The sequence below is a fragment of the Gouania willdenowi genome, chromosome 1 (assembly GCF_900634775.1).
Source record: "Gouania willdenowi chromosome 1, fGouWil2.1, whole genome shotgun sequence".
NCBI classification, from domain to species: Eukaryota; Metazoa; Chordata; class Actinopteri; order Blenniiformes; family Gobiesocidae; genus Gouania; species Gouania willdenowi.
The window spans coordinates 13369378-13382658 of NC_041044.1; the positions used below are offsets into that span (position 1 = coordinate 13369378).

Consider the following 13281-nt stretch of genomic DNA (forward strand, 5'->3'; position numbering starts at 1 on the left):
ATCTCATACTGAATCAAAAACCTGCCAGCCAGTCTTATTTGCGATAATTTACCGTCCTCCAGGCCCTTATTCTGAATTTCTATCAGAATTCTCTGAGTTTATATCAAACTTAGTCCTCAGTTCTGATAAAATACTGATAGTAGGAGATTTTAATATCCATGTGGACAAAGATAGTGATAGCCTGAGGTCAGCCTTTATGTCCCTAATAGATTCAGTTGGCTTTTTTCAAACTATTAATGAAGCTACTCATCGTTTAAATCATACTCTTGATCTTGTTCTAACATATGGCCTTGATATTAATGAACTAAAAGTCTACCCTGAAAATCCTCTGCTATCAGATCACTTTTTAATATCTTTTAACATTATCCTAGAGGATCTCGCACTGTGCAATAAAATAGTTAGGAGTAGAAATCTGTCCAATAGTGCTGTGGCTAAATTTAATGAGGCCATTCCTGCTGCCTTAAACTCAGTGCACCATCCAATAAATAACTATGATATTAATTATAACCCCTCTCAACTGGATCTGCTTGTCGATAGCTCTGCTAGTCTACTAAAATCCACCTTGGACTCAATTGCCCCATTGAGGGAAAAAACTATTAAACGTCAGAGGAAAGCTCCGTGGTTTAGCTCTGAAACTCACACACTCAAACAAACAACCCGTAAATTAGAGAGAATGTGGCGCTCCAATAAAACAGAGGAGTCACGAATACTCTGGCAAGAAAGCCATAGTAAATACATGACAGCCTTACGACATAGTCAATCTACATACTACTCCTCACTAATTGAAGAAAATAAAAATAATCCGAGGTACCTTTTCAGCACTGTAGCCAGGCTAACACAAAGTCAGAGCTCTATTGAGCCCATGATTCCTCTAGCCCTCAGCTGTGAGGACTTTATGACATTTTTTAACCATAAAATTCATAAGATTAGAGATAAAATTAGCCACTCCCTGCCTTCACCTGGGCCTTCTGTACCATTAAATGTAAATAGGCCTAACCTAAACTGTTTCACACATATAGGACTTCAGGAACTTAACTCTATTATTTCATCCTCCAAACCATCGACCTGCCTTTCAGATCTGATCCCAACTAAGCTGTTTACAGAAGTTGTTCCCCTGGTCTGCCCATCTTTGTTGGAGACAATAAATATATCCCTATCAATAGGCTACGTGCCACAGTCCTTTAAAGTAGCTGTAATCAAACCCCTTCTCAAAAAACCTACTCTTGATTCCAGCACTTTAGCAAACTACAGGCCTATATCTAATCTTCCTTTTATTCAAAGATTCTTGAGAAAGTTGTGGCGGCTCAGCTCTGTGAATTTCTTCAAAACAACAGCCTGTTCGAGGACTTCCAGTCAGGTTTTAGAGCTCAACACAGCACAGAGACTGCTTTAGTTAAAGTAACTAATGATCTACACTGGGCTTCAGATGAAGGACGACTCTCAGTGCTGGTTTTATTAGATCTTAGTGCAGCTTTTGACACTATAGATCACTATATTCTACTAGAGAGATTAGAGGAATTACTTGGAATCACAGGGACTGCCCTAAACTGGTTTTAAGTCCTATCTATCTGATAGGTACCAGTTTGTACACATAAACAAACTTCAAGAACTGCCTTCTTTCATCTCCGTAACATTGCTAAAATCAGATCTATCCTGTCTCAGGGCGACGCCGAAAAACTAGTCCATGCTTTTGTTACCTCTAGACTGGATTATTGTAATTCTCTTTTAGCAGGCTGCCCGAGCAAGTCGCTTAAGACACTTCAGCTGGTTCAAAATGCTGCAGCACGTGTACTGACTAAAACTAGGAGAAGAGATCACATTACTCCTGTATTAGCCTCTCTGCATTGGCTTCCCATAAAATATAGAATAGAATTCAAGATTCTTCTTCTCACTTATAAAGCCCTAAATGGACAGGCACCAGTCTATCTCAAGGAGCTTGTAGTGCCATACCATCCCCCCAGAACACTACGCTCTCAAAATGCTGGACTACTCGTTGTTCCATTTGTCTCTAAAAGTAGTATCGGAGGAAGAGCTTTCAGTTATCAGGCCCCACTTCTCTGGAACCATCTACCAAACCACGGTTCGGGGGGCAGACACCCTCTCTACCTTTAAGGTTAGGCTCAAACATTCCTCTTTGGTAAAGCTTTTAGTTAGGAACCAGCTCATAGCTCATAATTAAGATGCAATAGGCATAGACTGCCGGGGGGGGGTCTGGCACGCTCGTTTGGAGAGAGGTTGGAGAGGGCGTTAAGAGAGAGGTCATTTAGGTTAGAGAGGGACCCATTCCTCTCTCTAACACTCCCTCTATGTCTGCTTCTTCCCTTGTGTGTTTGCTCCTGTACTCCTTCTGGCTTTTGTCTTGCAGGTCCGTGGGATCCTCAGTGTGGAGTTACAGAGTCTCAACAACTCTGTCTCCACCCTTTCCTCTGCACACACCAACACAGCATAACGTGGATGGCTGTTCATCATAGGAATGGGATCCACACAGGTTCCTGCTGCTTAACAGAAGGTTTTTCCTTGCCGCCATGATGAATTCATGTTGGGTGTGGGATACATATGTATGTGTATATACGTATATATGCATATGTGTGTATCCATAAAATGAAGAGTCCGTCCTTAAGACTGCTCTACTGTAAAGTGTCTTGAGATACCATTGGTTATGATTTGGCGCTATACAAATAAAGATTGATTGATTGATTGATTGATAATCTGATTGGTCGGTTATGATGTGATACATTACGTTTAATCTGATTGGTCAGCTATGATGGTGATACATTACCTTTAATCTGATTGGTCGGTTATGATGTGATACATTACGTTTAATCTGATTGGTCGGTTATGATGTGATACATTACGTTTAATCTGATTGGTCGGTTATGATGTGACGTATTTTAATGTTGTCTGGTTTTTTAATTTTTTGCAGTTTCACAATGTCTGCTAATCATTTTAAACTAAAATACATATTTACTCAGTAACAGTTGGGTGTAGAAATGTAATGAATGACTTATTTTAAAACGCACTTAAGTACACAATAAAATTACTGATTTAGAAATATAGTCAAAAACGTACAAGTGCCCATAAACGCAACTCATTTACAGTAACGTGAGTACTTGTAATCCTCTGGTGAATGGTGCCTTTATGTTGTTGATGGTGTCAGTGTGTACTGATGCATTCATGCTCTGCTCTGAGCTCCTCCCTCTGAGGATCATTTACAGTCTGTAGCTGCTTCACCAGGACGCTCTTATTCTGTCAGCAGCTATTTTCAGTGTGTGTTCAGTGGAGCGGGGGTCTGTGAACGTGTGGGAATGTCCTACACTTACCAGTGGCTGAATGTGCCATGGGGAGACGGAGACATGGGTAGGTGTTTGTTCTACAGTTACAGCAGAGAGGAGTGAGCGCTCTACTCCTTTAGTCACTGCTTTAAGCAGGGACACACACTGGGTCATGATCCAACCAGGGGTGGTGGTATACCGGGTATCGTCCCGGTTGGCCCTCGACCCAAAGTGGGCCGGTCTGATCTGCTTTTTTTTTTTTTTTTTTTTTTTTTTGGTAATGGGCGGCCAAACGTGGTCTAAAGTGGCAAGGAAAGAGTGAAAATGACTAAAATGGGTAAATAAAGAGGAACCTGGTGGAATGTAATGGCAAAGGGTAGAATTAATAAATGTTTGACAAGAGTCAAAAAGAACTTGCAAAATGGACAAAAAATAGGAAAAAAAATCAGGATATCTTTTGGCAAAAGGAGCTAAAGTCTCAAAAAAGTGTCAGAAGTTTTTTAAAATGGTCCAGAAGTGGCCAAAATGTGCCAAAAGCAGTCAAGAGTGACAAAAAGGTAAATAAAAAATTAAAGGAAAGCCTAAAATTGGATAAAAGTGTCAAAAATGGACAAAAAATAAGAAAAAAAAGGATACCTAATGCAAAAGGAGCCAAAGTCTGAAAAAAATCATCAGAACTTTTTGAAAAATGGCAAAAATTGAACAGAGGAAAAAGGTAAAAAGAAGTTAAAAAGTTTCCGTTTTTACGGTTTTCTTGGGGAATAATAATTAAAATGAAGACATTGAGATTCACTGATTTACTTTGTGGTGCTTTGGATAGAAAACACCAGGAGGGAATTTTTGTCCCAGTCCAGGCCTGGGTCCCACTTTATGTTTTCAACATTTCTCTAACAGTTGGCCTTTAAAATGAAAAACAAATGAATATATATATATATATATATATATATTGTTAATGAAAACATATTTTAGCATGATCATGATCATGACTTAAATAATCTGATTCATGTTATTCGTCAATCACACGCACGTGAAGAGGCTCAAAATCAAATCAAACATTCTGCTTTATTTCTGTGCGTGCGTGCGTGCGTGCGTGTGTGCAGGATCCTGGGCTGATCGATCTCCTCTTCATGAAGCAGCTTCCCAGGGTCGCCTCCTGGCCCTCCACACTCTCCTGGCCCAGGTAACGCCTCCTTCACCTTCAGGATCAGAACATTTCTGCTACATTTCCTCTGGAATTTTAGAAATATTCCAAAATATGAACTTTTCATGGGAATTCATGGCTGTAATTGACTGAAAGTTGGAAGTAATTTTAAATAACTGTATCATATCCAATCATAATCCAAATACAGGGTTGCAAAATTCCAGGAATCTTCATAGTTGAAAACAATCTATTTGAATTAACGGGAATTGATGGGGAAGAAAACTGAATGTTCTCATTTAAAGGTTGGCTTAAACTGTTAAATATAGTTAGGGAAAATAGATTATCATTTCAAATATGAGCATCAGATAATTAAAAGTTGCTCATAATTTCCAGTTAATCGTTTAACACATCCTGGTATCCACACATTAAAATTACCGTAACTCTGTTAAAACTCTATTGGAAAAAATCTGTTTCTGAAAGCTAACATGTTGGGCTTTACTAACATTACAGTGATATTAATAATAATAATAATAATAATGCATTTTATTTGTAATCACATTCCCTCTTTCATAGAAAAGCCAGAGAAGAATCACTTCAGCTTCCAAGAGTAATGGTTGCCATAAAATGGCCTGTTTTTACACATTTAAGAACATGTTAAAAAAATAAATTGTGAGTGGTTTCTTACATTCTGAATTTATTCATTTGAGCTTTCATTGTTTTCATCAACTAAATGTGAAAAAGATCTATTTAGTTTATGTGTTTTCTTCATTTTAAAGTGATATTACACTGGTAGAACATGTCATGAATTGTAAAAAACAAACTGCCAATTATTGGAAGTCTAAAGTGTTATTAGAAAAAAGAGTGAGCACAATTCCTCATAGGACATTTATGACCATTTTAAAGAATAAGTATAAGCACACAAAAAACAGGCGAAGATGTTAATATTACTGGTGTTACTTTTTGATTATTACCAAAATTCCCGAGTTTAGTTCCCACAGAAATACAGGAAATGTTCTGCCCCTTTGCAACCCTGGTGACGTCTGGTTTTGATTGTGATGGAACACTGGTCACTATTTATACGTGTACTTTTATCTAAAGACAAAGATGTTTCTAAACTAATTTATTCCTAATATTCTCACTTCAGCCCTGAAAAACGTAGTAATAAACGATTACAAATTAATGGAAAGAAAATGTAACAATAAGCTCATTATTAACTCTATATTCATGACTATAATAGAACCACACTAATATCCTATATTCTAAAGTCAAAGAAATTCATTGTAAAATATGTCACAATATTTACCCAGTTTCTCATTTTCTAAACAAACAGAATGTGCCTTTTGTAATTACTAGAACCATCTTTAGAACACCTGCTGTTTACCTGCACAACGTCAACTCACTTCTGGATGATGTCAGAGGTTGGTCAGAAATAAGAGAAAGGAGGAACTAGAGCTAAAATAGTACTGAACCACTGCTTTATGATACAAATATCATATACAGTAACAGCTGTAAGTGGAGAAGATCTCAGCCCTGCTTCAAACATTTGATCAACAACTTTATGTTGTTTTTTTCCTCTTTAAATCTGTTTAAATGTGACCATGCCAAAAAAGACATGACATCTGACTTATGTCTAACTACAGTTTTAAATGTATCGATATACAACCATCATAACTGTTTAACACTATAACTGTCACCACTCTGACTGGTTTTTGTTTAAAAAATCTATTTATTTATTTTTGTTGATTGTTATTTTCATTTATGTCTGACCTACAACTATACATTCTTTGCACCATTATCTATGTAAATATTACATTTTGTTTCTTACTATTGTATTTATCTATGTTCTATTACTATTCTATTCTATTGTTCTCTAACAGATGTTCTACTGCTATTACCTCTGTGAGACTTTGTATCTTGTTGTTGGTCAATATAAAAAACAAAAAACGATCCTTTCAACACACGATTTTATTCTTTAAAATAAAAAGTAAAGCATTTATAATGAAAGCACGGTGAGCGTGTGCACTTCCTGTTTCAGGGATATCACGCCAACATTGTGACCATTGACCATGTGACTCCTCTTCATGAAGCCTGTCTATCAGCACACGTGGCCTGTGTCAGAGCTTTGATCAGTGCTGGGGCTAACGTACGTTAAACTACAAATGTTGCAGAATGTGTATAAAAAATCTACAAACACACATGAAATGAATTCCATGATGGAAACAATGTGAACCTGTAGATTTAAAATGTAAACTATTCACTGTGTGTGTGTGTGCGTGTGCGTGTGCGTGCGTGCGTGCGTGCAGGTGAACGCTGCGACCATCGATGGCGTCACTCCTCTCTACAACTGTTGTGCCTCTGGGAGCGTCACATGTTTGGATCTGCTGCTGCAGAACGGAGCGCACACACACACCACACACACACACTACCCATCAGCTCTGCATGAAGCCTGTAAGAGAGGTGACCACACACACACGCGCAGAGCTTTCCCCCCCCCACTCTAAATCACTGGTTCTCAACCTGTTCAGGCCACAACCCCCAAAATAAAGGTCCCAGAGAGCGGGGACCCCCACTGTTGCTGAAGGTGGTTGAACACAGACATGATGGTCCATTGTTCTATGAATCTGTGATAACCACATTTATTTATTCATCTGAATAATATCCACTGTTATCCAGGAACGTTTATTATTATTATTATTATAGTCATCTTAAAGATGGAAATCCTGGTTTTAATCACTAATAAAATGGTTCAAAGTGTCAATATTGGGTTCAAAGTGGCAGAAATGGGGGGAATGTAATATATAAAATAGTAGGAACAATTATTTTAAACTGGTAAATAATGGGCATGACAAATGGTGAATGTGGTTAAATTGGCAAAAATAATCATAAAATCTGGTGAAAAGAGGTTAAAAGTGACAATAACAGATCAACATATGTGACATTAGGTGTAAAAGTGGTAGAAATGGTTTATAAGTGATGAACATGTCTGGAAAGTGGAAAAATGTGTAGAAAAGTCACCCATGGACACTTTTGTGTGCGTGTAGGCCACAGTCAGTGTGTAGCAACCCTGGTGTCTCATGGAGCAGACCCAGACTACTCTCTGTCCCACCTCGGCTCTCCTCTCTATGTCAGCTGTCTCCATGGAAACCTGAACTGCTCTCAGGTGCTGCTGAACACGGGTAGGCAACACACGCACACATGCCTGCACACACACACACACTATGGGTGAATGGATCTATTCTAAATTCATGCGCACCAGTCTATTGAACGCGTAAACGAACACGTACACTTTAATGTACATACACATTAAAGTGTACACACACATACGCCACACACCTAACAAACATAAATATATCAGTCACACGTAGACACAGGTGTGAGTGAAGCTATAGTGATCATGTGACCTTCACTATGTAGCACCGTCTACGTGACATGTAAACACTTAGAAATAAATATTAGGCGTGCAGACGTGTACGTCAGTAAGAGTGTGTGTGTGAGTGTTGTATTCTGTCCAATCACAGCAATGATCTGACTCAGAGCGTAACACTACAGTCACTACCACTCTATGGACGGGTGTAGTGACACAGAGTGTAATCAGACTAAATGGTGGTCTGTTATACACACACACACACACACTGACTGTCTAACTTTGGTGAAAGTTAAGCAGACAGGTACACGTGGGAAGGACTGGTGCACATGAATTTAGAAGTGATCCATACGCACGCACATGCGCATGTGCAGACACGCGCACACACACGTTTCCCATCATTGTTCTGTTCTTTTCTTATTTTTCTCATTATTTCAGGAGCCCGTGTGAACGCAGGTAGAGGAGAGGACAGTCCTCTGCATGCAGCGGTCACACGGGACAGCGAGGACCAGGTGGAGGTGTTACTGGACCATGGAGCAGATGTTTACCTCAGAGACAGTAATGGTCAGAGGCCTGTGGAGGTGGCGCCCCCTGGTGGAAGGACACAGCAGCTGCTTCTGTCCTTTGAAGGTACCGTAGATCTACTCACTGTGTTTAGTTTATTTGTTTGTTCTTCCGTTGGTCATTAACTCCTCCTACACTGTTTGTCCCATTTTCACAATTAATCTATCAACATGTTCAGAAAGTTCCTGAGATTTATGCCTCTACTTTTATAATCTTTTATAATCTTTTAAACTTTTCTTAATTTTTTTGTATCACTGCATTGACTTTTAGTGTAGAGCTGGTTAAACTAGAGCAGCTGATCCACGTTTACCTTCACATTTATTGAATTATTCAACCTTTAAAGCAGAACTAAGTAACTTGAGCTTAGCGCTCCCTTTGGTTATGTCACTGTCGTAAACATTTTGCACCTCCCGCCCCCGGCCCCACCCCACAGATACATGCACACCCTTGCTCTCCTAAGACAGTAGCAACTGATCACTGAAACATCCTAATGCAACAATGACACTAAGGGTGATTTCACACATATAGTCCCATGTGAACAGTATGAGGAAGAGAGACAAGTAAAATAAATAAATGGCATTGTCAACGCCATCAGATATAAATATATATATATATATATATATATATATATATATATATATATATATATGTATTCACAAAACCTGCCACAGGTTCACATTTATGCATGCGACGAGTCTTGCTGTGACGTCAAGCGATACTCGATTTATGGATGTGTCAGTATTTTGGTGTGAGGCTGATGATGATGTTAATTTTTTTTTAACTGCATGATCTCATCGTTATCCATGCGTCATGTTTAACTCTATTATGAAAGACTGACAAAAGAAAGGTGTAGTACAGGCATCTCATGGGAGAGGACGCTTAGAGTTCAGCGACTGCTCCGCACATCTTTGATCTGACAGCTCTTAATAATATTAGAGACATCAAATGATCTCATTTGGTTTGGGAAATTCTTACTAATGATAATTTAGAAAAAATAATCTTTGTAGTTTTATTCATTCATTCACTCTCAGGATCCTGGGGGTGCTGCTGGTGCGTGTAGACTGATTCAGCTAAATCTGAAATTTCGTTCATAAAGCAGCAGGAAACCTGTGCAAATAAAGTCCCTCAATAAAGTTTAGCTTTATCTCAAATCTGGAGAAAACAACAGTCGTTTATACTGTAGTGTTGAATTCATTGACTTGCTTAATCAGTGGCTAATTTTGAAATAAGGGAAACTCAAACCAAAGAAAAATCTGATGATTGAAATAAATGAAACTATGTTTTAAGATGAAATCATAATCAGTTCTCCATGTTGGTTATTTAGTTTTGTTGCATAATAAAGCCAAAGCCAGCTGCTGTTATGATGATTCCAGCTTTCAATGCTACGTAAAAGTGTAAAATATCAGCGTAAATTGGTCGATACTAGCCATAAAATGTAATATCGGTCTACATTGGTATTGGTTTGTCCGCCGATCTTGAAAAACTGATATGGAATGTTGTTTGAGAAAACATAATAAAAATGACGGCACTTTTTGTTTCCAATTACTTAAGTTGAAGAAGTACAATATTCTTATTTTGCACAGATGATGTTTATTCGTTGAATAGATTTAGTGGTGCATCACATTAAAAGTACATGTAACCTGTTTTATTTATTAAGACATACATTATGTGACCTAAAATCAAAAATCGAACATTTAGTGTTTGAAAATATTGGATAATGCCAAAAACATAATCTCAAACATCCCTAATTTAAATTAAACAAAAATACAGCCACTTTTGTTTAAGTCTAGATAACGTCAAATTAGGAGAAACCAACATGCATGCTATTATAAGCTTTTTGAGAGGAAGCTTTCCAATGTTCTACTTTCAGGTAATCTATTATTTATGTATTTTGTATGTATGTATGACATTTTTATATCCAAATACTGTATGTCTAAAAAGCATAACTTGCATATTAATCAAGGTTTAGCCTTTTTCTCTTTGCCAGATATTGGCAGTTATCCGGATAAGTGATTCCAATCATTGTCGTATTGATCGTTCACACTTCAAAGGCTCAGAAGAAATTTCTAACTCCATTTCTATCTTCATCCACAATAGAGTAGGTCAAAATATATGGGAACTCATGTTTTTCAGAAAAATCACAACGCAATGTGCAATCCAGATTTATTTAATTACAAACCAAGGTTTGAATTTTTAACTCATAGTGATATTTTTTATTTTTCAAGCTAATCCAGAATCCGTATATTCATCTGGATCACCTCCAAAACATTATGGAATCTTCCATGGCCATTTGGTTAATTTTGTCTAAAATCCAAAACAAACAAATAAATAAACGTCTGCTAAAGTATAATCTTTTTGGCGTAGGTAAGAATACTAAAAGGTGGGGGAAAGTAGGCAGGCTGCAACAAATTTTCAAAGATTTAATTGAAAGAAGTGTCACGCTGTGCACGGATAAAGTCGATCATATTTTCTCACTCCATCTGTGACTCATGAAGGTGACCTCATCCTGGGCCACATTGTGAGGCAACCTCTATCACATCTCACCACTGGTGTTGGAAACAAAAAGACTCAAAGCTATTGATTTCTAATAGTGGCTTTAATCTTAAATGACAGCTCTCCATGTGTCCCATTATCTAAAAGCTGCTCCAATGAGCCTCATTGATTAATTTTGTCTTTTGAAATGGCAGATGTGGATTCTGTGAATTTATTCCTTTTATACTGATACGGTGAATCAATGTATGGCCTTCTGCTCTATTGTCCTGCTTTTTCAGTCAACCTCTTCCATTGCTAAGCTCTCAGCATGGCCTGGAAATGACGTAGTCAGATGAAATGAGCATGTCAGTGGAATGCACATTGACATGTTCTCAATAGACGTTCCCTAATGCCTGAATAGACTGATCTATATTAGTTTTTCCCCCGTACGTCATTCATTAAACTCACCTGTGAGCTGCAGACATCTTTGGATGCCAAAGGACTGCTGCGGATGCAGCAAGAACGCTGCATTACTGGAGGTGCAGACCAGTTCAATATTATTTGGCGAACTGGGAATAACTGAAGGGTTTTAGTTATAAAAGACCTGGGCTTTGTGGACCCTGAAGGAGCTAAATTAAAACCTTCATAAGTGAAGATTGACAGCACAGTTTCCACCTGTGCTCACAGAGGCTTCGGAAGTGCTGCAAAATGCTGCGCTTGCTCCCCGAGCTGCAGGGTCAGCTCTGAGGGTGGCCGCCTCAGCTGGGTATAAAATGGCCCGTAAATAACAGGCAATTCAGGACAATGCGCGCGTGTGTATGAGTGTGCACTTGTGCAAGCTCACGTCAACGTTTCAAACACATACCCTTTTTGTTTTAGGCTTGTGTTTCTCTGGCAGCACTAAATTTATATGAGATGCCCTCTAGTATCTTACAAGCTTGCTGTTTTGATCTACGAGGTTGGTTTATAAGCTCTGGTTAATAATTGATATGTGGAAGGATGTCTCTCTCTCTAACTCCAAAAATGACATTCTTGAAAAGCAGAGGGGATGAAATATTTCACTTTGTAAAGATGTAATGCACTGCGTGGGTGTCGCCAGTCCTTCTTGGTTGTCTTATTATTGCATAAAGTTTTATGTTTCTGAGTTTGTGACAGCCTTTTGAAGAGTAAAGAGAGAGTGAAATGACCTCATTAGGGGAGATCGGTGAGCACATAAAGGCAGTGAAGGGTGTCCTGAAGTTCTTCTCTCGGTGCAACAAAATACATGACCTTTTCGTTTTCCCCGACACAAGTCTCTCCACTCACTAAAAATGAGGTTTGCACAACCGGAGGAGACTAGATTAACAAACTGAAACATGACAACTGCACGTTGATTTCAAAGCTAAGTGACAATCGCGATGTAATAAAATGTGTTTGCAGGACTATAAGATCTTCAGGAATACAAAGCAGTGGAAAAAGACGGACAAAAGAGTTGACTGATGTCTGGTTTAAAAGGTTGGGATAAAACTGTCTCATATCTGGTTTCTTGAAAACATACAATAGCCAAAAGAAGAAATGTATTTATAAAGTTTGCACTGACTGAAGGAAGTCATACGCCAGTAGAGGTGGACAAAGTGCTCACATTTATTCCTTGAGTGAAGGTACGGATACTCCTTGTCAAAATACAAGTATGAGTATAGCTCAGACAAAAAAAACCCATTTAGTTAAAGGAAAGTTGCCGAAGCATTGAAAGTAATTAAAATTCTTCAACATAATTTTTCTCATCGCAAATAAGATAACACTGATGCACAATGTGTCACATGTTTTAGTACTGTAGAAGAACAACTGTGGTGTTTCATTAACTACCATAACATTTAGGTTTGTGTTCCTAAAACCACATTAAACCAACCAAATTGCCACTATTCACTGAACAAACAACGCCCCCTTAAGGCGTGGCCAGCCTGAGAGAACTCTCAAGTTGGCCGCGCCCAGAAAGGACACATCAAAGCAATCAGTAGATGCCTCTGAGGAAGACTGGCAGTTGAAAAATGTCAGAAGATCAAAGTAAATTTCCCCAAAAAAGTTGTCTGAATAAATGAAACCTTAACAAATTATTTTAAACAAAGAACTGTTCAATAGGCTCAACATTACACAAATAAAGACAAGTCTAAGTTTACTAACTGAGCTGGATTCATCAATACACCAAAAAACAAAGCTAACCAACAACTGTATTATTATCAAAGAAAAATAATAATGTACCTGCTACTTGTAGAAAGGTATATTTTTAACAAACACTAATCAGATTTTATATTGCCAACATTCCAGTAAATTGCTGCTTTTGATATCAAAATCTTGAACATGGGCCTGTAATACAGCCACAGATGCTCAGGAGGAATATCTTTGTCTTTGACAGAGTCAGTTTTTGCCAAAGCGATTGTCTAAACAACAAAACAGTTAGACGTGACCTGCCTCACTCTGATTGGCTCTTG

At 38.2% G+C, this 13281-nt stretch overlaps 1 protein-coding gene across 1 annotated transcript in view; it reads left to right on the plus strand.

The window, feature by feature from the left end:
- LOC114466131 (ankyrin repeat and SOCS box protein 5-like) overlaps positions 1 to 10354 on the plus strand; it is a 12404-nt gene extending 2050 nt beyond the window's left edge. Inside the window, exons 2-7 of the mRNA XM_028451685.1 lie at positions 4373 to 4452; positions 6449 to 6556; positions 6717 to 6870; positions 7455 to 7589; positions 8216 to 8407; positions 10329 to 10354. Of these exons, the coding sequence (XP_028307486.1) occupies positions 4373 to 4452; positions 6449 to 6556; positions 6717 to 6870; positions 7455 to 7589; positions 8216 to 8407; positions 10329 to 10354 (695 nt within the window). The remainder of the gene's footprint in view (positions 1 to 4372; positions 4453 to 6448; positions 6557 to 6716; positions 6871 to 7454; positions 7590 to 8215; positions 8408 to 10328) is intronic.
- Positions 10355 to 13281: the final 2927 nt, after the last annotated feature.